The sequence below is a fragment of the Myxocyprinus asiaticus genome, chromosome 15 (assembly GCF_019703515.2).
Source record: "Myxocyprinus asiaticus isolate MX2 ecotype Aquarium Trade chromosome 15, UBuf_Myxa_2, whole genome shotgun sequence".
In the NCBI taxonomy this organism is placed as follows: Eukaryota; Metazoa; Chordata; class Actinopteri; order Cypriniformes; family Catostomidae; genus Myxocyprinus; species Myxocyprinus asiaticus.
This window is the reverse complement of record NC_059358.1, coordinates 25382609-25408728: the sequence shown is the minus strand read 5'-3', so window position 1 is coordinate 25408728 and position 26120 is coordinate 25382609. Positions and strand designations below refer to the sequence as shown.

Below are 26120 nucleotides of genomic sequence, written 5' to 3'. Positions count from 1 at the left end.
AGCTTAAATGAAACTAAAGCTCTTCAGTTGAATTTCATGAATACATTATTTGTATTGGTGACAATGGGAGTAGGCTTGCAAGAGATATTCAACAACACGCATATAAATAAAAATGAACCTTTATTTAATGTGAGAGAGAGAGACAGGTTTGGTAGTTATACACCTCAATCCAGCACGCTCTGTGCTCAGACAGCACATAGTCATCATTTCATGTTTTGTACTCTTCTCGGCTTAGCTTTCATCTCCATCACTGCATTATAGATCAGAAACATGGCCTCATTATGGGCAGAGTCACTGAAAACCTGTGGAGAGTCCAATCCTGTCTTTCCTCCCATGGTCTCCCTTGTCCTTGCATATTGGTTAATGAAAAACTAGTGCTGCTTTCTCCTGAAAGAGCATCCTATTAACAGAGAGAAAGAACAAATCTTTTAGAATTTAAAGTGCAAAGTGTTCTTTGAATTGTAATATAATTGCACAAAGCAGAGAGCAAGCTGGGGTCCGCTTCATGCACCTACAAAATCTCTTTTCTACTGCAGCCATTCAAAAAAAATATTTTTTTCGTTATGCATGTATGATCTCACCAAGGGCACCAGGTAAGCCAGAACTGCCCCCTCAAAAAATATACGCTCATTGACCACTTTATTAGGTACACCTACTTATTCATGCAATTATCTAATCAGCCAATCATGTGGCAGCAGTGCAATGCATAAAATCATGCATATTGAGGTCAGGAGCTTGTTAATATTCACATCAACCATCAGAATGGGGGAAAAATGTGATCAGTGATTTTAACTGTGGCATGATTTTTGGTGCCAGACAGGCTGGTTCGAGTATTTCTGTAACTGCTGATCTCCTAGGATTTACACTCACAATAGTTTCTAGTGTATAGAGAATGGTGCGAAAAACAAAAAATGACAGAGGTCAGAGGAGAATGGCCAGACTGCTTGGAGCTGACAGAAAGGCTACGGTAACTCAGATAACCTTGAGGCGGATGGGCTGCAACAGTAGAAGACCACGTCAGGTTCCACTTCTGTCAGCCAAGAACAGAAAGCTGAGGCTGCAGTGGGCACAGGCTCACCAAAACTGGACAGTTAAAAGACTGGAAAAACATAGCCTGGACTGATGAATGTCGATTTTCACTGAGGTACAGAGTAGGGCTGCAACTAACGATTAGTTTTATAATCGATTAATCTAACAATTATTAGAACGATTATTGCAATGATTAACCATTAGCTCTTAACCAATTATTCAGCTTGTGCCCTGACTTAAAAGGTTGTATTAAACACGCTTACTAACAATAAAGAGCACAAAATCATCTTTTAAAAATGCCTCTAAATGACATTCACTGAAAAAAAATAAAACTTTTTAAGTTTAATTCAGTAAAGAAATTCTCTGCAAAAAGTCCTATTATCAAGTGTTTTGGTCTTGTTTTCCATTTAAAATGGTCTAAAAATCCTTAAAACAAGATACATTTACTTGAGAAGCAACATAAGATATTTAGACTTGCTTTAAGAGAATGTATCTTAAATATAAGTGTATTTTGTATACGTGTATTTTTTCACTTCGTTATACTTCTGCGAGTGCAGTAAAGACAAAATATACTTATATTCATGATCTATTCTCTAAAAGCAATTCTAAATATCTTATATGCTGCTTCTCAAGTGAATGCATCTTTTTTTTTTAAAGGATTTCTAGATATTTTAAAATATTTGTATTTTTAATATATATTCAACGTTCTCAGATAAAAAAAATTTCTTCTGCAGTATAGCTGCTAAAGAAAATGTACGTTGTTTTAAAGGAGTTTTAGAAATTTATGTATTTTGTTGCCGTCTACAATGGGGCGAAGACTACCTCTCTCACCTTTCTGTTCACTTCAATCCATCTTTAACTCTTTAAAAAAAAAAAAAAAAAAAAAAAACAAAAGCTGCATATTGCCAATTTTCTTCACGATAAGAAATGCACAGTGACATATTATGCTTCAATAAGTCACAAGCCATCACATTATAATCTAGCTGCATTAAGCATGCGCACTCCAGGGACGAGTGTCTCCACGACAGAGTGCATCAGCCGGGTGCGGTTTCAATCTCTCCCCCTTAGACCGGGACATTCGCGCAACTCATAGAAGAGGCGCTGACAGCACAGAGAAATGCCAGTTTCGGAGTTTGTAGTTATTTACATGATCTGCTTACATATTATTTGATTACATATTAGTCTGGCCATTCTCCATTGACATCTCTTATCAACAAGCCGTTTCCATCCACAGAACTGCCGCTCATTGGATGTTTTTTGTTTTTGGCACCATTCTAAGTAATTTCTAGAGGCTATTGTGCGTAAATATCCCAGGAGATGAGCAGTTACAGAAATACTCAAACCAGCCCATCTGGCACCAACAATCATGCCACGATCGAAATCACATTTTTTCCCCATTCTGATGGTTGATAAGCACATTAACTGACGCTCCTGACCCATACCTGCATGATTTTATGCAATTCACCGCTGCCACATAATTGGCTGATTAGATAATCACATGAATAAGTAAGTGTACAGGTGCACCTAATAAAGTGGTCGGTGAGTGTAGGTGCATAACATGCCTGCACACATTTTATTAAAATCATTTGGATAAATGACTACTACAATTCTACAAAAACAACAATTCTTTAAAAAATAGAAAATATCAATCTGAATAAATATCGGCATCAGCTGATGCTGTTAAATGCGACAAAAACAATCTGCAAAACTTTGTGCCAGCAGGGCAGTAGGGTTTTGAGCTTTCCCAATCAGCAAGCTTCAGCTCATGAAGAGAATGAGAATGATCAAGTGGGAAACACTAGGGTGGACTGTGTGGGCCTGTTGCCAAGGCGCTGGTACATTTACAAGTGCATGTATGTGTATCTTTGATCTACAAATGCACTTCCAGCCATATTTCTCCTACACAAAAATATGAATACATTAGTAATCTTCTGAAGGCCATATTTTAATGAGTGTTTGTGAGCACATGACTTGCTCTGACTGCATCTGGGAAGAAAATGCCACTGTGGGATTCTACCCTGTAAAGCACTGCGTGTCCATGTGTACAAAAGATACCTTCTGTGAGGCGTGCCTTTCCTCCAGTGGGCTGGCACAGAACTGTTGAGCATCCCACACACAACACCACTGTCTGTGCGTGACTGAACACTGTAGTGATCTTATAACAGCCTGCAAAGAGAGAGAGAGAGAGAGTTAAAGGATGCTGGTCAGAAAAGATATTCAAGCATACTATAAGGCAGTGGTTCCCAACCTTTTTCCAGGGGACCCCTATTTTAACCCCGAACTACCCCCTTTCCTGAGTTGTTGGTAAAAGCGATAATCCTATAATAATGTCATCAGAGTGTGTGGAACATCGAAACCCCACCACCAAATATACAGAATTTTGTTGGGAGGGACTGTCTGTTCCAGAGAACACAAACATAGTTGTCTTTGTTCTAAATTGCATATAGACTGCGTTTATTATATGATTTTCCTATTAGCTACATATCCACAAATGTGACACACTACATTTTAACCAGAAGTGTCTGAGAAACTTGACTTTAGTCTTAGCCTTCAATTTAATCATGAAATCCAAACAATAAATATTGTTTTGTGTGACAGATCACAGCAGCTGCACATTCAAATGGAGCGGCACAACACTCTCTCCAACGTAGCATGAAAAAAGAAAAAAACGTGAATATCAGGGGTTATATTGAAAGAGTACAGTACAACTTACTGAAATGTGTCATCTCTTGTAATCGGCCAATCTGTTAATGTTGAAAAGACATTGATAATATCTCATGCCAAATAAATAATAATAAATAAAACCCAATAAATCCTTTTTTTCTTTTTACCACTTTTGTTTTTCTCTTCTCCCTGACGCTTTGCCATAATCGCTTTCGTTTGTCTAGATAGCCTGTTCTGAACGTTGCTCAGTACTGTACATAGAACATGCAATTTTGCAGCATCTTTAAAAAAAACCTAAGTCCTTGCCTACTCTCGCGAGATGTGCGCCTTATAAAACAGCCTATGTTAGATATACTGTATATCTTGTCTTTTCATATCAGAATGAGCTTTATTGTCAAGTATGCTCACACATACAAGGATTTTTTCTACAGCAACAAGACAGAGATAATTTTTCTTTTTTTGTAAAGCCAATAGAAAATATAAGTATATATAGAAATGCACAAGACAAAAAAACAAAATATACACTACCGGTCAAAAGTTTTGAAACACTTACTCATTCTTTATTATATATTTATAATAATAGTAAAGTCATCAAAACTATGAAATAACATAAATGGAACTATGGGAATTATGTTGTGACTAAACAAAATCCAAAATAAATCAAAACTGTGTTATATTTTAGCATCTTCAAAGTAGTCACCCTTTGCCTAGAATTTGCAGACATGTACTCTTGACATTTTCTCAACCAACTTCTTGAGGTATCACCCTGGGATGCTTTTTAAACAGTATTGAAGGAGTTTCCATCTATTTCAGTCAAGTGTTTCAAAACTTTTGACTGGTAGTTTGTATGTATATATATATATATATATATATATATATATATATACACACACACACACACACACACACACACACACTTACATACAAATATAAATTTGTTATATACAGTGCAAGGGAATGTAATGCAGAAGAGGTAGGATATGTTAAATAAATATAATTGACTAAGCTGTGTATTGCACGTAATTACTGCACAATGGGGCAGTTTTAACTGTCCATGAGGTGGATAGCCTGAGCGGAAAAAACTGTTCTTGTGCTCAGAGCTCTGTAGTGCCAGCCAGAAGGCAACAGTTCAAAAAGGTAGTGGGCAGGTTGAGTGGGGTCCTTTTCCTCACTCTGGAAATGTACAGTTCTTGATGGGAGTTGAAGACCCCTGGGTTATTATGATTACTATGCCTGCAGACATACAGGTGTGCTCTAAGTTATGAACCATTAGTTAACCTGTCTTCTGTCCTGCATATGTGGTTATAATCTGATGCCTTATAGCAGTAGTTCCCAACCTGGGGGTTGCTACCCCCACTAGTGGTTGCCAGAGCTTCATGGGGGGTCACCAAACTCTCTTACAAGAAGAAAATAACTTAATGTGTGATAGTTACAATTATTTTTGTAAAAAAGCACAATCAAATAGGGCCATTTTTGAGTATTTTAATAATATTTACTTGTTTATGAGATATATTAGCACTGTTAATCCAGTTCTACTCAGCAGTCATTGAGAAAAGTGCCTTAATACCCTAAATATGTGCACGGTAACATTTTGTAATATTTGGTTAACCGCAAGAGTTCACGAACGGTTATTCTGTTATTTGTCGGGACTCGGGAATAATGTACGTGTATTGCCATGGATGTATTGCGTCAAACACAAACTATGCTAATGAGCTATGAGCCTAAATAGCACAATACATAGATCTTCAAATGATAAAATCACATTAAAGTCTAACAAAAATATTGCAACATAATAGGCCTATTCTTAATCAATGGAAAATGCATAATTCTGTTGTGCACCCCGTCCAGGTTCACTTTCCATGAGCGAATGCTACAGATTATAGGACTTCTTCAGAATGCTTTGATTTTTAAATAATTCAGCATTTAACTTGTGTAATTATTGTCTGCACACCAGAGCAAAAGGGGAGAGAAACACTCACTGTTTATCAAGCGCTGAAACTTTACCAGGTGAAAAACAATCTGGAATCATGTGTAAGTCAAATTAAGTCCTCTTTCCAACCTGAACTTTAGAATGTTGATTTGTGACACCAGCGCTGAAAAAGCTTGATGCAGCGCAACAAATGGTGAAACAGAACACAGGTCTCTCGATGCGTTAATAAATATTGAAATTCTTTTAAACTTAACACAGTCTCTAAAAAAATGCAACTGTCCTGCACGGTACGTTAAAAAATGTGAGTTGTGGCACAACGATCAAAGACATCCATCCAGTGCTTGTTTACATGGCCTCGACGCACATGTGAACAGCCCGTAACTCGCCCTATAGCCTACTTGAAAAACTGACCTGAACCTGACCCAAAACCTGTACCATCGTACTCAGATCGGGTTGAAGACCTCTAAACATGTGCAGAATAACTGAATAGTGATTTTGGTATTTGAATACCACGCACATCCCTATTATTAACGCATGATTTTGGATCGGTTCACAATTAAAAAGTACATATTGCTCCAAACTTTTGTTCCTTCAATTTGAAAAATCCAAACAAATCTGGCAAGCGTCCTGTAGCGCATAAACATAAACGTAGTCACATGACACATCATGGGGGGTCTCCATGATGTACCGGCCCATGGGCCTCTCAGTTCTTAATCTGTCCTTGAATACAGGTCTAAACAGGGTCTAAAACATTTTGTGATCGGATCACAAAAACTACATACGTATGTGATCAAAAACACATATGACCGCATCACATTTGATGTATAAATGCTAATCTGTCCTGTATGCATCCTGGCAGCAGCGAATCAGCACTCCTCACCTATCGATCAACCGCTGTGCTAAAACAAAAGTTTAAACTTTGCCGGTTACGAGTGGTTTAAAAGGAAATAACAGTCCGATCGGAAAAATAAAAAAAGAGGATATACACACAAACATGAGAACTTCAAAGTTCTTCAGTGTGTCTGATATAAGCATACAGAGAGACTTATGAGAAGCACAAACATCTGCAGCATGGGTTAATCCACTACAATAACAGACAATTCTGCTCAAAATGTTGATTTTGTGCTTAGATTAAATTTCAGTTGCATCAGGGAGAAACAGCACGCCGTTTTTTCACACTTTTCTGACTTTGTTGCGGTTTATTATCATGCAGGAACACACTGACATACTGATTGATGTATGTTGTCATGAAACAGTGTCGAGTCCCTCCCCTCCAAATCCAATCACAAGTGGTTACAAGAGATGTACCCTTACATTAAAAAATAAAAAAAAAAAATTTTTAAAACGATAGTTCATGGCAAAATCGGCACTTATAATTTTCACATGCAAATGAGCTTTGCAGCAAACTTGAGGCAAATTGTCCATTGTTGCCAAAAGTTTACCTGACAAACATTTGTGGCGAAACACTAGCTCATTTGCATGTGAAAATAATAAGCGGCAAACTTGTGGCAAATTTGCTGTGAGTTTAGGTTTTTTGTAATGGCATTTAAATGACCAGGTGTAAAAAGCGATGTGTCTCATCTGACCACATGTGATTGGATCACCCGAGACGCATCTTAATACCAGGTGGAAATGGGCTCAATGTTGATTACCACAAAAAATAATTTTGACTCGTCCCTCCTTTTCTTTATTAAAAAAAAAAAAAAAAAAAGCAAAAATCTGAGTTGCACTGAGGCACTTACAATGGAAGTGAATGTGGCAAATTTTGGAAGGTTTATAGGTAGAAATGTGAAGCTTATAATTTTATTAAAGCACTTAAAGCTGAAGTATGTAACTTTTTCTGTTAAAATATTTTCTCTTCTCCCAGCTTAATATGCAGAGACAACTATAAGTAAGCCATTCATAGATTAATTTTCTTGAAAACTGTAAGCACAGTCTCTAAAGCGCTATGAACATTTCTCTGTTTAAATGACCCACCCCAACAACATTACTCAATGGCATGAGTTGGGGGTAGGCTATGTGCTCCATTCTGTTTGGTGGTGCAGAAATTACGTACTTCATCTTTAAATTAATTAATCTGTTAAAACTTGTATGAGTTGAAAAGTTGTTTTTAACCATTGTTTTAGTTTTTACGCATCAAGTCCTCATGGCAGCAAAGTTGTAATATTGGATCTAACGTCACACAGAAAAGATAAGTGTAGTAAGTGATTTTATCACACTAAAATTATATTAACATGCATATTGTTTACATCTTGTGGCTATACTGTTGAAACAGCAAGTATTTTAATGTTTACAAATTGGGCCCATTCATTTCCATTGAACATTATTTTTTTTAAGAAAAGGAGGGGACAAGTCCAAATAAATTTTTGTGGTAATCAACATTACACCACAAATGTCGATTGAGGTTAAAGGGTTAGTTCTCCCAAAAAATTAAAGTTGTCTCATGATTTATTTATCTTTAAGCCATTCCAGATGTGTATGACTTCGTTAGCAAAACCGAAGTCAAGCAGATTTCAGCTCAGTTTGTTCATACAATGCATGTTAATGGGTGCCACCAGGCTGCTGGCTGTTTGACAGTCCAAAAGACATTTAGGCAGCATAAAAGTAATCCACACGACTCCAGTCAATCAATTAATGTCTTCTGAAGCAATTCGCTTCCTGCCAGCAGTCGACACATCAGTGACATGACGAGAAGTCGGAAGTGCGCGCTTTGTAAACAAGAGAGGAATGAACATCACGAGAGAGTTCATTTCAAACAGAAATACAGTGCTGGGTGGAAGCAATGATTTAAAGTTAAAAACGTTTGAATTATTAGGTTGGTAAAAGAAACAACTCATCGGGTTTGCTACAAAAGACATTAATTGATCGACTGGAGTCGTGTGGATTACTTTTATGCTGCCTAAAACAGCCAGCAGCCTGATGGCACCTGTTAACATGCATTGTATGGACAAACTGAGCTGAAATCTGCTTATAAAAATCTTCACTTCGGTTTTGCTGAAGAAGGACAGTCAATACACATTTAGGATGGCTTAAAGGCAAGTAAATTATGAGAGAATTTTCATTTTTGGGTGAACTAACCCTTTAACTTGTACTGAACCTGGAATATTCCTTTAATGCCTTGCACACTGCCTGCCACCCTTATCCTACTCAAATACACACACAAACACACACTGTATTATCTTAGACAGACATCTTTTCAATAGGCCACTTTAATTCAGTGACTTGATTCAGTGGAACTTGCAACATAGGATGACATAATGCCTTTTGACAATACTGCTTGTTTACACTCAACATGTACTCTGCAAATATGATTACCTGGGCATTTGACGTCCATAAAATAGGAGTTGGGACACTGTACGAGACGCTTCTTCTTGTGTGTTCTCTTCTCCTCCTCTGGCGTTGGGTGCAGCAAGTCCTTTGCAAGCTGAAAGTTAGATAGAGAAATGTGTCAATCACCTAAATTAACTAAAACATTAAGTCCAAGCTAAGGAAAATCTAGGACACAGCCCCTTAACGTCATTTCAACACTGGTAAAAAAGACAATAGAACACGGACACTCGTATAAACGCAGTGACGTGTGTTTACTGGTTAGCTTTCCATGATCGATAGTTTCATAGGCCTGATGCTGCAGCTGAGCAGCTGCTTGTCAAACAATGTACAACAGTGCCACTACACAGAGTGGAACACTTTTCATCTAGACAGTCCTATAAGGGATACTAGACGAATATTCCAACAACAAAACTATATAAATACACAGTAATACACCATTAATCACTACTATTACTAGTTCTAACATACATAACATCTTGATTGTGCTTCACGAGGCGCGTATAGCTATGCTCTCCATGTGATTTTCTCATATGCACGCAGCCATCTTGTCGCTACCACACACATGCGCTTCGTTCTCTTCTACAAATTGTACTACAATTTAGCTCAAAGTAAAAGAAATTAAGCTGTCGTAGCCGGTGCGATCATAAAGACAAAACCTCCTCTGTTCAATCGATGCGATTTCATCCACAAACCAGGCGTGATTACGTTTTAAATGGAATTGATTGTGAAAGCACGGACTTACAGGCATTGTTGCGAGTGGAGCGGCAGTCAAAGAGGTTGCTAGCGGAAATACATGGCGTATATGAACGGGGCTTTTGAGCAGGGGCAGGAAATACTTTACTGTCGTTTTATAAAAGCTTTTAGAGAAGATTGGAGTTATGTACAATATTCAAAAGCTGTTTGATAGACACACTTTCATACTTAGTAAAAGCTACACAAGCAATGTTGAAAATATATAGCCTACAAAATATGTGTGTAGGTATTTCTTCAACTTGGGACACTTTTAGCACAATGGACCTCTATAAAATCTCTTTAAACATTTTCACACTCTCAGTAGTTATTTAGTTATTTATAGTATTGTAATTTATAGAATTACATTCGTCTGCTAACAATATACACATCACTAGAGATTTATGCAGGTCAACTATTCACTTTTTGTGTGTGTGGCTAAATTCACCTTTTGTAAAAAGCTAATTTGCTTGGTAGAATTTTCCCAATTGTATTTATTAAAATCACTTGAAATGGGTTTAAACACTTAAAAAAGCTTTAAATACAACAAACAAATAAAATGAAAATACACTGGAACACTTACTATGACTGAGTAAGTGTAGTTTGTAGTTTCATGAGTTTGCATCCCTGTTTATTTAAAGTACTGAAAATTCCCAACAAAGTGTCCTAGAATTTTGTGGTGAAAATTACACTTTTTATTTATATATAAAATGCCTGACACTTTTGTCTTGCTAAACTGAGGCTAATTTCATAGCAAACCTTTTTTCTTTTTTTCTTTTCTTTTTTTTAATGAAATTACTCACACCTTTGTCTGGCTAAGCTAAGGCGAATTTCATAGAAAACCTTTTTGTAGGCTATTCTTAATACAATTAAATATATTTGCACAGTTACAGCTTGTATACAAATATTACAAGTGTTATTTACCTTTAATTTTCTTTATTTTCTTCAAACATCACTTGTCTCATATTTCAGCTCAATCTGTAAGTTTGAATATAAATCAACCCATGGTACCTGAAATTGCCTGAACGTTTAAACAACGTTTAATTAAAAGCAATCGCAGAATCGGTTCGTCTTGTGCGCAAATGGCGCTCCCTGTTGACATGTACTGTTATCGGTTGTCCTCGGCACTGCTTTATTAAACCTCTCCCTCTCTCTACGTCAGCTTTTGGGAACTCGGGCAAGGGAAAGTTTAAGGAGAAGAAAAAAAAGTGTACTGTTGTCTGTGTATGGATGAAAACTGAACGGCTTTCTTACACAAGAAAAGTAGCGCAGTCTAGTCCGAAATGGCGAATGCGTGGCATCCGCATTGAAAACCCGGAGCAGACGCTTTTAAAGAGACTGAGCAAACTTTTTTGCGTTTGGTTTCATGGAATATTTTTCGCCTCTTATCCCGACCTACAGAGCGAGACAGGAAAGCGAGTTTACCACTGACAGTTTTCCAGGGAAAGAAAATCCATGTGCGTGAACGAGGACATTTTTCAATCGGCTGGATTTTAAAGCGCCACATCTGTGTGTGGGTGTTAAGAATCAAACGAGAAGTATTTTAAAACTTGCTGAAAAGTCTGCAAAAGTCTACAATGGCTAAGAAATACGACTTCCTCTTTAAATTACTGCTTATTGGTGATAGTGGCGTTGGCAAGACATGTTTGATCATTCGTTTTGCGGAGGATAATTTTAATTCAACGTACATATCAACTATTGGTAAGTGTTTAATAAATGTGCAAAGTAAACTTATCTACATCTGATATGATTTACAATATTATTTGATGTAACTGCTTAACGATTATGATAAAATGTTTTGCCTTGGTGCCAGGTTCCTGGTAAAACAAGTGCTCCTGTCGGGGCGTTTGTTCATGTCAGTACTAGTACTAACGTCATTTCATTCCAGCCTGCTCCAGTACAACTCATTCTGTCCTGTGAATCATCCTGCACTCTCCTATGTATCCTCCGCCCTAATTGTATTTCCGGTGAAGTCTGTTCTCCATATGTTTCCCCTTAGGTTAGTGTCGAAGTCTGTTACCCCCCTATGTTTCCCCTTTGTCGAAGGCCGTTCTCCTATGTTTAATGTTTAACGGCGCTATGGGGAACACTAACCTGGGAAACATAAGGGAAACAGACTTCGATAAAGGGGAAATATAAGGGAAACAGACTTCGATAAAGGGGAAATATAAGGGAAACAGACTTCGATAAAGGGGAAACATAGGGGGAACAGACTTCAATAAAGGGGAAACATAGGGGGAACAGACTTCAATAAAGGGGAAACATAGAGGGAAACAGACTTCGATAAAGGGGAAACATAGAGGGAAACAAACTTCGATAAAGGGGAAACATAAGGGGAACAGACTTCAACAAAGGGGAAACATAGGGGGAACAGACTTCGACAAAGGGGAAACATAGAGGGAAACAAACTTCGATAAAGGGGAAACATAGGGGGAACAGACTTCAACAAAGGGGAAACATAGGGGGAACAGACTTCGACAAAGGGGAAACATAGGAGGAACAGACTTCGACAAAGGGGAAACATAGGAGGAACAGACTTCGACAAAGGGGAAACATAGGAGGAACAGACTTCAAAAAAGGGGAAACATAGGAGGAACAGACTTCGACAAAGGGGAAACATAGGAGGAACAGACTTCGATAAAGGGGAAACATAGAGGGAAACAACTTCGATAAAGGGGAAACATAGAGGGAAACAGACTTCAACAAAGGGGAAACATAGGGGGAACAGACTTCAACAAAGGGGAAACATAGAGGGAAACAGACTTCAACAAAGGGGAAACAGGGGGAACAGACTTCAAAAAAGGGGAAACATAGGAGGAACAGACTTAGACAAAGGTGAAACATAGGAGGAACAGACTTCAATAAAGGGGAAACATAGGAGGAACAGACTTCAATAAAGGGGAAACATAGAGGGAAACAAACTTCGATAAAGGGGAAACATAGGGGGAACAGACTTCAACAAAGGGGAAACATAGGGGGAACAGACTTCAACAAAGGGGAAACATAGAGGGAACAGACTTCAACAAAGGGGAAACATAGAGGGAACAGACTTCAACAAAGGGGAAACAGAGGGAAACAAACTTTGATAAAGGGGAAACATAGAGGGAAACAGACTTCAACAAAGGGGAAACATAAGGGAAACAGACTTCAATAAAGGAGAAACATAAGGGAAAACAGACTTTGATAAAGGGGAAACAGGGGGAACAGACTTCGACAAAGGGGAAACATAGGGGGAACAGACTTTGACAAAGGGGAAACATCAGGGAAACAGACTTCGACAAAGGGAAAACATAGGGGAAACAGACTTCAACAAAGGGGAAACATAGGAGATGCAGACTTCGACAAAGGGGAAACATGGGGGAACAGACTTAGACAAAGGGGAACATAGGGGGAACAGACTTAGACACAACAATGGCCCTCTCCCTCTTTTCTTTTGCCTGCCCCCTCTCTTCTATCTATTTTTTTCAATCTCTCTCCTACCCACTTCATTTCAGCATAAAATGGAGGTAATCCCCCCTGGCATATAGTGCATTCACCCAAATCTTCAAAAGACCCCCTAACCTCCCTTCCTCACTTTAGCTTTCTCCTATTCTTCCACAGGAAATAATGATAAATAAATACTGGGACAATTAGAAGGGCCATTGTATCTTATGCCGCTTTCCTGCATTTTTGAATGTAGCCATAATATTTTGTTCCATTTTTATTCCCAGAACTGCATTGTTTGTGCCTCTCGGGGATTAAACAGTTCATCCATCCTTTCTGTCCCTCCTCATCCTTTATCTCTCTCTTTTCCTCCACTCTCTCTGACTGTTTTTCTTTTTCCAACTAGGTATTGACTTCAAAGTAAAGACCATCGAGGTTGAGGGGAAGAAAGTCAAACTGCAAGTCTGGTAAAATCTTAATTGTATTTTTTTTAGTTCAATGTTACTTTTGATTAATCAGAGCAATGAAAAGTCTCTGTAGCAGTTATTGGATGGTCCCAACAGCATAACTGAAATTCTTTACAGATGTACAGAGTGTCTGTGTAAATAAATGTCTCTGTTTTCGGTACACAAGATACTGATGATGTCTTTAGCGTCTATTTTGGTTTGACTGCACTGTCAAAACAGTAAGCTCAGGGCAAATATGCCAAAAGTGGAGTCCAGTTGAGTCTAACACAATCAGGCTTTAAAGGCCTACTGCAAACTCAGTAGACTCATTTATGTCCGGCGAGAGTGGCAGCTGGAAGTACATAGTCCAATTGCTATATCAAATGACATATGTATATTGTAACATGCCAAATTAGTTTTTGTTCCATAAGTCACCTGATTGTTTTAAGTGGTTTAAATTTCTGGTTTTATTTGCTAGGGACACAGCAGGACAGGAGAGGTTTAAGACCATCACTACTGCTTATTATAGAGGAGCCATGGTGAGACACAAACATTAATACACACTCCATTCTTGAAAATCTTCTTATCCTTGCTATAGCTTTGCATCCACATCATAGTTTCATGACAGCTCATAATAATTCATACAAAATGGTGAAATCATATTCTCTCATAAGAACTGGCCTATACAAAATGCTACAACTTTTATTCCCATAGAGACCATCCAATCAACAGACAACATTACAATACAGGCAGCCTCAAATCCAACACTTTAATAAAGAAAACCTCTGTGAATAAATTTGGTTAGTCATTCTAGTTGTGCAATACAAAGTGCTGATTTATGTAAGTAACCTTGAAGACACTTCCTTCTTCTAGTTACAAACCCTGATTATTTCTTTCTTCCATGGTACACAAGTTATTTTCTTATTAAAATCATGGTTGGGTTTAGGTTAGACTTTGGGATTGGGGTCAAACCAAAGTCCTATTTGAGGCAATTCAGTCCACTTGGCAGCCATCTTTGGAATGCTCTCGATCAGGTTGGGTGGCTATTTTTCTATGTAAACAAGCGGCAAACAAGTACAGCTCATGTCTACTTGAATGGGGAAAGACCGAAATCTCTCAGATGGCAAGTCAAGATTACGATCAAAGATGATATTTCATACATCAACTCAGCAAAAAAATAAACATCCTCTCACTTTCAACTGCTTTTATTTTCAGCAAATTTAACATGTGTAAATATTTGTATGAACATAAAAAGATTCAACAACTAAGACATGAACAAGTTTCACAGACATGTGACTAACAGAAATGGAATAATGTGTCCCTGAACAAAGGGGGGTCAAAATCAAAAGTAACAGTCAGTATCTGGTGTGGCCACCAACTGCATTAAGTACTGCAGTGCATCTCCTCCTCATGGACTGGACCAGATTTGTCAGTTCTTGCTGTGAGATGTTACCCCACTCTTCCACCAAGGCACTTAAAAGTTCCCGGACATTTCTGGGGGGAATGGCCCTAGCCCTCACCCTCCAATCCAACAGGTCCCAGACGTGCTCAATGGGATTGAGATCTGGGCTCTTCGCTGGCCATGGCAGAACACTGACATTCCTATCTTGCAGGAAATCACGCACAGAACGAGCAGTATGGCTGGCGGCATTGTCATGCTGGTGGGTCATATCAGGATGAGCCTGCAGGAAGGGTACCTCATGAGGGAGGAGGATATCTTTCCTGTAACGCACAGTGTTAAGATTGCCTGCAATGACAACAAACTCAGTCCGATGATGCTGTGACACACCGCCCCAGACCATGACAGACCCACCACCTCCAAATCGATCCTGCTCCAGAGTACAAGCCTCGGTGTAACGCTCATTCCTTCGACGATAAACGCGAGTCCGACCATCACCCCTGGTGGGACAAAACCGTGACTCATCAGTGAAGAGCACTTTTTACCAGTCCTGTCTGGTCCAGCGAAGGTGGGTTTGTGCCCATAGGCGACGTTGTTGCCAGTGATGTCTGGTAAGGACATGCCTTACAACAGGCCTACAAGCCCTTAGTCCAGCCTCTCTCAGCCTATTGCGGACAGTCTGAACACTGATGGAGGGATTGTGCGGAACTGGAGTAACTCGGGCAGTTGTTGTTGCCATCCTGTACCTGTACACGTGGTCTGCCACTGTGAGGATAATCAGCTGTCCTTCCTGTCTCCCTGTAGCACTGTCTTAGGCGTCGCATAGTACGGACATTGCAATTTATTTACCTGGCCACATCTGCAATCTTCATGCCTCCATGCAGCATACCTAAGGCACGTTCACGCAGATGAGCAGGGACCCTGGGCATCTTTCTTTTGGTGTTTTTCAGAGTCAGTAGAAAGGTCCCTTTAGTGTCCTAAGTTTTTATAACTGTTACCTTAATTGCCTACCATCTGTAAGCTGTTAGTGTCTTAACGACCGTTCCACAGGTGCATGTTCATTAATTGTTTATGGTTCAATGAACAAGCATGGAAAACATTGTTTAAACCCTTTACAATAAAGATCTGTAAAGTTATTTGGATTTTTACAAAATTATCTTTAAAATACAGTGTCCTGAAAAAGGGATGTTTCTTTTTTTTTTGCTGAGTTTATATCAGTAGTAAAATCTTACAACAATGGTATCATAAATTGTGCTTCTTTAGCTCAGATCACACTAAAAAACTCTATTTTCCTCATTTTTCTTGCTAACGCGCATGCGTGTTCTTGAGTTGATTGACAGGCAATGTCTGTATCTTAAAGCTGATTGGCTCTTTTACCTGTAAGGCAGGACTTCCTTTTCTACATCCATCGGCCGTTCCAATTTCTCCCATTAATTTAAAAATAAGTGGCCTGTCTCTGCTAAATAGTCTCTGGTTAAAGGTGGACTACATTTTTGCTAATTAAAATAAACATTTTACACACAAATACTTGAATAGCATTTTTTTAAATATGTTGAAAATGATGTAAATTGTCAATAGATGAAGACTCTAGTCATATCAGAAACCTAATAAAAGCTGTTTAATTTGACATCAGAATCAGAATGAGCTTTATTGCCAAGTATGCTTACACATACAGTTGAAGTCAGAAGTTTACATACACATTCCTGACTTTAATCATAGAAAACATTCCCTGTCTTAGGTCAGTTAGGATCACTACTTTATTTTAAGAATGTGAAATGTCAGAATAATAGTAGAGAGAATTATTTATTTCAACTATTATTATTTTCATCACATTCCCAGTGGGTCAGAAGTTTACATACACTCTGTTAGTATTTGGTAGCATTGCCTTAAAATTGTTTAACTTGGGTCAAACATTTTTGGTAGCCTTCCACAAGCTTCTCACAATAAGTTGTTGGAATTTTGGCCCATTCCTCAAGACAGAACTGGTGTAACTGAGTCAGGTTTGTAGGCCTCCTAGCTCGCACATGCTTTTGCAGTTCTGCCCACAAATTTTCTATCAGATTGAGGTCAGGGCTTTGTGATGGCCACTCCAGTACCTTGACTTTGTTGTCCTTAAGCCATTTTGCCACAACTTTGGTGGTATGCTTGGGGTCATTGTCCATTTGGAAGACCTATTTGCGACCGAGCTTTAACTTCCTGGCTGATGTCTTGAGATGTTGCTTCAATATATACACATAATTTTCCTTCCTCATGATGCCATCTATTTTGTGAAGTGCACATGACCCTCCTGCAGCAAAGGACCCCGACAACATGATGCTGCCACCCCCATGCTTCACGGTTGGGATGGTGTTCTTCGGCTTGCAAGGCTCACCCTTTTTCCTCCAGACATAACGATGGCCAAACAGTTCAGTTTTTATTCTGAACTATTATCAGACCAGAGGACATTTCTCCAAAAAGTTATATCTTTGTTTCCATGTGCACTTGCAAACTGTAGTCTGGCTTTTTTATGGCGGTTTTGGAGCAGTGGCTTCTTCTTTGCTGAGCAGCCTTTCAGGTTATGTCGATATAGGACTTGTTTTACTGTGGATATACATACTTGTCTACCTGTTTCCTCCAGCATCTTCACAAGGTCCTTTGCTGTTGTTCTGGGATTGATTTGCACTTTTCGCACTGGCAAACTACGTTCATCTCTAGGGGACAGAATGCATCTCCTTTCTGAGCGGTATGATGGCTGCGTGGTCCCATGTTGTTTATACTTGCATACTATTGTTTGTACAGATGAACATGGTACCTTTAGGCATTTGGAAATTGCTCCCAAGGATGAACCAGACTTGTGGAGGTCCACAATTTTTTTTTCTGAGGTCTTGGCTGATTTCCTTTTTATTTTCCCATGATGTCAAGCAAAGAGACGCGGAGTTTGAAGGTAGGCCTTAAAATACATCCACAGGTACACCTCCAATTCAGTATAACTCCTGTCAGAAGCTAATTGGTTAATTGCCTAAAGGCTTGACATCATTTTCTGGAATTTTCCAAGCTGCTTAGAGCCACAGTTAACTTAGTATATGTAAACTTCTGACCCACTGGAATTGTCAATTAAAAAGTCAATTAAAAGTGAAACAATCTGTCTGTAAACAATTTCTGGAAAAATTACTTGTGTCATGCACAAAGTAGATGTCCTAAACGACTTGCCAAAACTATAGTTTGATAATATGAAATCTGTGGGGTGGTTAAAAAAAAAAAACGTTTTAATGACTTAAACCTAAGTATATGTAAACTTCTGACTTCAACTCTTAAGTCCTAGTAGGAATGCACATGTCCTCACAGAAACTGATATATGATGTCACAGTATCTGTGAGTTCATACAGATTGGTATCTACAGCCTCAAATACACTCCAATAAGTGCAGTCAAAGCAGGCTTTTAGTTCCAGCTCTGCTTCATTGGTCCATCTCTTAACAGTCTTTACTACAGGTTTAGCTGATTTAGTTTCTGCCTGTAGGTTAGAAGAAGATGAACCAGACAGTGATCAGAGATTCCCAAAGGTGCTGTAGGGACAGAGCGATATGCATCCTTTATTGCTGTGTAGCAATAATCCAATGTATTTCTGTCTCTGGTGGGGCATGTAATGTGCTGTCTGTATTTTGGCAGTTCACGGGTGAGGTTAGCTTTATTAAAATCTCCCAGAGTAATAATAAGTGAGTCCGGTTAATTTTGTTCCTTGTCTGTGATCTGATCAGCCAGCTGTTGCAGCGCTGCGTTCACACCACTTGTGGAGGAATATAAACGCTCACCAAAATAAACGAGGAAAACTCCTGTGGCGAGTAGAAAGGCTTACAGTTGATAAAGAGCACTTCCAAATTAGGACAGCACATCTTCTTTAAAGTTGTTACATCTGTACACCAACTTTAATTGATGTAAACGCATGTTCCACTGCCTCTTGTTTTCCCCGTTAACTCCGCAATGCGATCCACTCTGAACAGCTGAAAGCTGAAAGGCTTCACTCAGCCAGGTTTCTGTGAAACACAAGGCAGCAGAGTTTGAAAAGTCTTTGTTTGTACGGGTGATGAGATGCAGTTCGTCCGTTTTGTTGGGAAGAGAGTGGAGATTCGCTAGATGAATACTCGGCAACGCTGTTCGAAAGCCGCGCTGACGAAGCTTGACCAGCGTGCTGGCTCGCTTCCCTCGCCTGCGTCTCATAGCGTGCTTAAACAACACAGCTGCGCCTCCGACTAAAATGTCCAGCAAAACGTCCGAATAGTCCAAACCAGGAAATTATTGTCTGGTATGTACTGCCGAATGTTTGTCCCTGGTAAAGGACAAAACAAACAAAAACAACAAAAGAATTTGAGAGCTCCACATCGAGGCTGCCATCCACGGCACCATCTTGTAGAATCTACAATTACATGGATCGGGTCGCCCCCTCATGGGCACTGCCATGTTGACAGCACATGACAACCTGTGTCATGCAGTTGACTGAGTTACTGCCACTAATAAAAACTAATAATTATAACAGGTTTACTTTATAACGCGTTTTCAGCAAAGGCAAAAAAAAAATGCATGTAAACAAAACAAGCAAACCAAAAAATAAAACAACAAACACAATATACTTCATTACAAACAACAGCGGAGCCCAAATCAACAGTATAGTCCAGAGTAATGGTATGGTATTGATAAAGAGGAATGTAATCCCCCAGACTGTCCAAACAGAATGAGTGCTAGTGGAAAGATAAAATGTCCAAACAAGAGGTGCTTTTTGAAGCCACGAAACAAACAGCTACCTGCAGCTCTCAAGGATAAGCAGCGCGACATCGATCGGTGTTCTGCCAGGGCGGAGAGCTCGCAAGGCGCAACTGCACAGTCACAGTGTAGCGCACAACAACACGCAAAAAATACATTTGGATTAGAGAAAAGAATGTCCATTATAGGGATGTGTGTATTATGAGATGGATAAAAACACAGACTAAAAGTAACAAAACAGAAGATAAACAGACATATTTGGTGTAAAGTGGCAGCACTGGTTAACAAACACTGAGAATCCAGGACAATAGGTGTCAGTACAGAGTCCAAAACCAATATTGGGACCAGTAGGATGAGTAAGAGCCAGCTAAAATCATACTTGCTGCACCTTTAAACTTAGGACAAATTTTAATAACATTGTTTGTTGGTTCGTTTATTTTTCTGTATTCCAGCAGTGGCGGCATTTCACAAAAACATAGGGTATGGCTTATTTTTCCATGACCATACCATATTGACATATCAGTTACCAAAAAAGCACATTAGATATATAGGCTATAAAAAATATTTCACCATACTTTAAGGATGCATGGACACACAGATAACAGCAATACAAACACCTCAAGGCTATTTAAAGCTTAATGAGGCATATGTTTCCCTGGTTTTGTCTCCCTGCCTGTGTAGGAATAAAAGTCGGTAGTTTTTTACAATCTAACTTGAATGATTTCTTGCGATCTTGACATTTTGTATTATTATTACAACTTACCATGAGAACAGGATGAACATCTTCACTAAACATCAGACTTAATAGATTGTCCTTATTGTAAATCTCTGTTTAATTTTACATTTAATGAAACATGGCAAATCTTACATGTGTCTGTAAAGGTGTTTTGTGTTGGCCATCTTTTTCAGGGCATCATCCTTGTGTATGACATTACTGATGAAAAATCCTTTGAGAATATTCAGAACTGGATGAAGAGCATCAAAGAAGTAAGCAAGAAAGGGAATGAATAATAATTTAGCAAACATCATAGGTCATACCTGGATCTGTTTCTTTCTTTTTTTTTTTTTTTTCTACGTTAAAGGTACTAAATGAAAAACTTCTTTGCTGTTCTTAAATTAACCAATGTTTACTTTCTTAAAAGAAAAAGTGGGTGGAACCTTTAGCATGCCTCTGTATGACATATTGTATCCCTGCTTAGTTAAAGGAATAGTTCACCCAAAAATGAAAGTTATCTCATCATTTACTCACCCTCATGTCATCCCAGATGTGTATGTCTTTTTCTTCTGCTGAACACAAACAAAGATTTTTAGAAGAATATTTCAGCTCTGTAGGTTCTGTGAATGCAGTGAATGGTGACCAAAAATTTGAAGCTCCAAAAAGCACATATAGACAGCATAAAAGTGATCCAAAAGACTCCAGGTGTTAAATCAATATCTTCAAATGCGATATAAGTGTGGGTGAGAAACAGATCAAGTCCTTTTTACATGTAATCTCCACTTTCACATTTTTCTTTTGTTTTTGGTGATTCTCATTCTTCATTCAAATCGCATCTGGGCAGGGAGGAGAATTTATAGGAAGAAAAGACTTAAATATTGATCTGTGTCTCACTAGAGTCTTATGGATTACTTTTATGCTGCCTTTATGTGCTTTTTGGAGCTTAAAAGTTCTGGTTATCATTCACTTGCATTGAATTGACCTACAGATCTGAAATATTCTTCTTCAAAACTTTGTGTTCTGCAGAAGAAAGAAAGTCACACAATATAGGTGACATAAGGGTGAGTAAATTATGAGAACATTTTCATTTTAGGGTGAACCACCCTTTAACTTGATCTATTTGTTAGGGCATACAGGCTTGATAAAAGCTAACAATGTGGTCATCATAGGAGCTGCACCTTAGGTTTTGATTACGAAGGTTTTGGTTTTGAAGATATTGCACTTTATATTTTTATCTACAGCATTAACAAAGTAATTCCTGAAACTGCACATTATAATCCATCGTAACCATTATAATCTAATGCTGTCTGGCATCCTGCATGAAAAATCCATAAAGTGAAACAAGCTTTTGTAAATGGGAGTTTCATTTCTTCTTAAGAAGCTATAGAAAGCAGCTCATGCACAGGTTACCAGAACAGAGACTCAATGTAAATACAGACAGGACCTTTTTTATAAAAAAACAAAACAAAAACAAGGTTCAGTTATGGAGAAAATGAGGAAGTGAGAACATAACCATGTCCTGTGTTACCCAGAATGCATCGGCTGGTGTAAGTCAAATGTTACTTGGCAACAAGTGTGACATCGAGACAAAAAGGAAGGTGTCAAAGGAGATTGGTGAGAAGGTGAGCTCTATCATACAATCATACATACCGAATTAGATTTGCCAATAATATGTGGTTTCAGTGTTAAATCTGATAATTCATATTTTAACTTTCAATCAATACTAACATAACAAATCAAAATTAAATTGGATTTTATTTTTGTCTAGTTACTTGAATAACACCCTAAAAAAAGTTTTATGACACTGGTTTTATTAATAATGAATAAGATGTAAATAAAACACACTTTAAAAATAGAAAATATCCTTTTATAACAAAATTTTTTTGCTTTCCTTATAGCTTGCAAAGGAACATGGTATTCGATTCTTTGAGACTAGTGCAAAATCGAGCATCAACGTTGATGAGGTACAGACTGAAAGATCCAAGAAATAAGTTAGTCAGCTAAAAAAAAAAAATTATTCTGTTCCATAATAAATGTTGAAACATCACCGTATCACAGAAAGTTTCATTCATGTGAAGGTGCCTAAGTACGGCACAGTTTTATCACTTCCATATCCCCGCCCAGTAGTGGTGAGCAGTGAGATCAGGTCAGTCAAGAGCAGAGAGCCAATCAGAACAGTGGGCATTTACTGTCAAGTCTAAAAGGAGAAGTAGCTCGAAAATCGAGTGTTTCTGACGCTCCGGTTAGAATGAGGGTGGAAAATTATCATGTTTTACAAATATATGTCTGCTTTTGTTGTGCAAATTACATGTATTACATATTAAAATAATGGCATGCATGTCCTGACCCCTTTAAGTTCTCACTGAGTAAACAAGGTGACAAAAATTGAATTTTTAGGTAATCTTATGTCAGTGTTGAGCTTAAGGCAGACATATTGTGGTTTATCACCCACATTAAGATTCCACTAAGGGAGGCAACAGTGAGACGACATCGTCATTAAAGATTTCTTAAACTCTAGTCTTTGCACACTAAACTGGGATAGGAGAAAGTGTTTTAATATCAAAAAATTACACACAGCACCTTTAAATAGTGAATATGTTCCTTTTACTGATCGCATTTTAATGTTCACAAGTTCAATTTCACATATTTTATCTGTATTTATGACATGCTTTGCTTCTCTCTTTCTTTCTTTTTGTAGTCTTTTGACTCTCTTGCTCGTGACATTTTGCTGAAGTCAAATAAGAAACTGGTGAGTTTCCAGTCTGCATGTTCATGGATATAATAAATAGTAATGATGCTTGTTGTGTGTGCATGTTCATACAGATACACAAACACACAATAATTCTGCTCTGAGGTATTCAGTAATTACTATTCATTGCTTACTTTTTGTAGATTATTTTTTGTCTAATGTGACATGATTTTAAGAGAGAGATTTTGAAGATTTCTAAGTCACCAAAAACAGTCACAAACTAAAAAAAAAGTAGATTTGATTTCATACAGTATATTTCTGTTTTACAGGGTCCTACTGGTCGAGAGGTTAAACTTACCAGCACAGAGAAAAAGTCATCCAAATGTCTTCTTCTTTAGACACCATCATCAAAAGGGCAGACTCACTACACACACACACACACACACACACACGTAGCACTGCAGTGTTAATGCCAGAGAGTAATTTGCAAAGTGAACATGGAAAGTGTTTTTAAAGAATGATTGAAATTGCAAGAGTGAAATGAAATACTTGACAAAAGAAATGAAACAAAAATATCACTTTTATATTTCATGGTAGTTTGCACTACACAACAATAACAGTTCAGTTGACTAGTTTACAGCAAAGTTGGTTTTCTTGCTCAATGTTTTGCTCACTTCAGCATTATTTCAAATGTAAACCTACTTGAAATACACAAAAAACTGCCCTTGTAGAAAAATGGAAAAGAGTTCCCATGTAACTGTATCTCCATGCATAGTTACAGGTGGACAAATATTGTCCAATTTGATATCCAGTCAGCACTTTTGAGTTATTTCTAAATAGCTGACAAATAGTTTGAATGTTTGCTGCTAAGAAAAGGTGCATAACAAATTTTGAAAGACTTCGACCTCTAAAGAAAGATTGAATAAGTAATTTTAGGATGTTAATTGGGAGGTATGAGAAAATAATTCATTGATTATGGATGGCAATATGATATTGTTCTACTTAAAATTCACCATGTGTTTCCCCAAAAGGATTATGGTCAGATGTAATCTACAGAGTTTTGGTTTTGCATCATAACGTTTGTCTTTGTCTTTTTTTTTTTTTGTCTCTCACTGCCTTTTATTCCCTCTTTTTTATGCTTTGCAACAGAATATTTTTTTCTGAACTTGTATTTTGAACTGCTTTTAATAAAGTAAATAATTTTCACATCGCATTATTTTCTAGTAAATATGCATTAGATTTGTATTAATTTTTTTACGTTTCGTCTGATTTTAATGTACGTTTATGTGGTTTATTTTGATCTATTAGTTTATTTTGATCTATTAGAATTTTAATATGTATATATAATGTATATAAAGAGAGAGAGATTTTGTTTTTATGATTTTGTTATTTGGGGATTTTTTGAATTTTTTCATATAAGCTGTGATTGTACAATAGAGAAGTGTATAATGTTTTGACATTTTGTGTAGCTTATTTTGGTCTTTAGCACTTCTTTAAGTTACATGAATTTTCTGCCTTTTTCAACCAGTAATACAGTACTATAAAATAATACTTAACTCATCCACCTTATTTTGCAACGCAGTAGGAAGCAGCGGCTGCATTTCCGGCGAATGTGAGAAAGTTCTGCTTCAGCAGAATTATATGCCAGTGTCGGATAATTTTCTGACGTCAGCATTTAGAGGAAAAGAGTAAGTAAATCATTCACTTGTTGCTCTGTGTTATTGAAGAGACGGTAATAAAATATGTTCCTTTCTTTACCGAGATTGTGACGATGCAGTCTTTCTTGTCTCCATGTAAACCTCCGTTCATATGTACCTGCATAAACTCCGATGATGCCTTTATTTATTTATTTCCAAAGGCGACATTTCATAAGCCATGCTGAATGCGAGATCTGCGTGTCTGTTTACTATACACCGCTAAGAAATTGTGAAATCTCTCTGTCAAGAACGGAGAGAAAAATGTGTTTATTATTTTGCCAAGATGAAACAAGATGCAGTTTTGTTGCAAAGAAAGTTAAAGCAGCTTTTTCCTGGCATCTTCTCTCTGCTGGTTGTGTAAAGTTTGTGGAGGCATGTTAGACGATCCAGTGTCAGCGTTTGATTTCATTCATTCTGCCAGTGCAACAGTATGATAAAACGATGGCAAAATGCGATAAATGGTAAAACTGTATGTGCTCAAAACCAATAAGTTTGTGAAAATCGTAATTAATTATAATAATATGTCGACATTTATTGCCAGTCTGTAATATAAAGCAGCAAAATTTAATATTTTTGCATAGCTAAAATAGATGGAAGTAGCTTATCCCATATTCAGTGTTGCTAATGGCGGCGACCTAGTTTTGCTGAAAAATAAGGTGGATTCAAAACGAACATTTGATAGGAATAATGTGCAAAGAGATGCGATGCTTCTGCACATGCGCGGGAAGGTCGCCAACAGTTGTGACTGTCGAAGCGTGTTACCAAGCAACCCCCCCATCCAGTGCAGCATCAGCACCTCTTGCGGGGAAAATGCGGACCGCGGTAAAGATAGTTTGCGGTTTGAAATTCAGATTTCGATTGGCTATAAATCCGCTATGTGCTTTCGTAGACATGTAAATAATGTTGCATGTGATTCTTCACGAGTTGAAGAAGACTGAAAACACTCTCAGCCTATATTGTTATTATTAATTGCTAATTGTTATTATTAATGCTAAGACGCAATCAAACGCAACCAAATGTGATTGTGAAAGAGCCCGATTTGTGAAACCTATCTAATACAAGTGAATCTGCATGAACCCAGATTGTGTGTTTACTGGAAATAGCCGTTAAAAGTGAAGAGCGCTTATTTTCACCATCCCGACTCATGGACTTAAAAAGAGTTGACGGGAAAACAAAATGCTGAGAAAAAATTCACAACTCAGACTGGTCAAGATGAGAGTGGTTTCAGTCTTCTAGGTGTTCAACTTTTGGAGCTATTTGGATTAGAAAATGAAGAGTCGTAAAATTTAAATGACCGATTGCTGAGCGGAGGATGATGTCATCCGAATTCGCAA

At 37.9% G+C, this 26120-nt stretch overlaps 2 protein-coding genes across 2 annotated transcripts; one reads left to right on the top strand and one right to left on the bottom strand.

Moving 5' to 3' along the window:
- Positions 1–103: 103 nt before the first annotated feature.
- LOC127453275 (40S ribosomal protein S27) lies at positions 104–9753 on the bottom strand. Its single transcript, XM_051719513.1, has 4 exons — positions 9696–9753; positions 8939–9047; positions 3085–3195; positions 104–400 (listed from the first exon to the last, which is right to left on the bottom strand). Exons 1-4 carry the CDS (start codon positions 9699–9701, stop codon positions 372–374), a joined length of 255 nt encoding a protein of 84 aa, XP_051575473.1. The 5' UTR covers positions 9702–9753; the 3' UTR covers positions 104–371.
- A 991-nt stretch (positions 9754–10744) lies between these two features.
- On the top strand, positions 10745–24847 carry LOC127453395 (ras-related protein Rab-13-like). The gene is made up of 8 exons (XM_051719719.1): positions 10745–11383; positions 13512–13572; positions 14030–14090; positions 20595–20672; positions 21933–22022; positions 22299–22364; positions 23099–23149; positions 23419–24847. Exons 1-8 carry the CDS (start codon positions 11260–11262, stop codon positions 23485–23487), a joined length of 600 nt encoding a protein of 199 aa, XP_051575679.1. The 5' UTR covers positions 10745–11259; the 3' UTR covers positions 23488–24847.
- The last annotated feature ends 1273 nt before the right edge of the window (positions 24848–26120 follow it).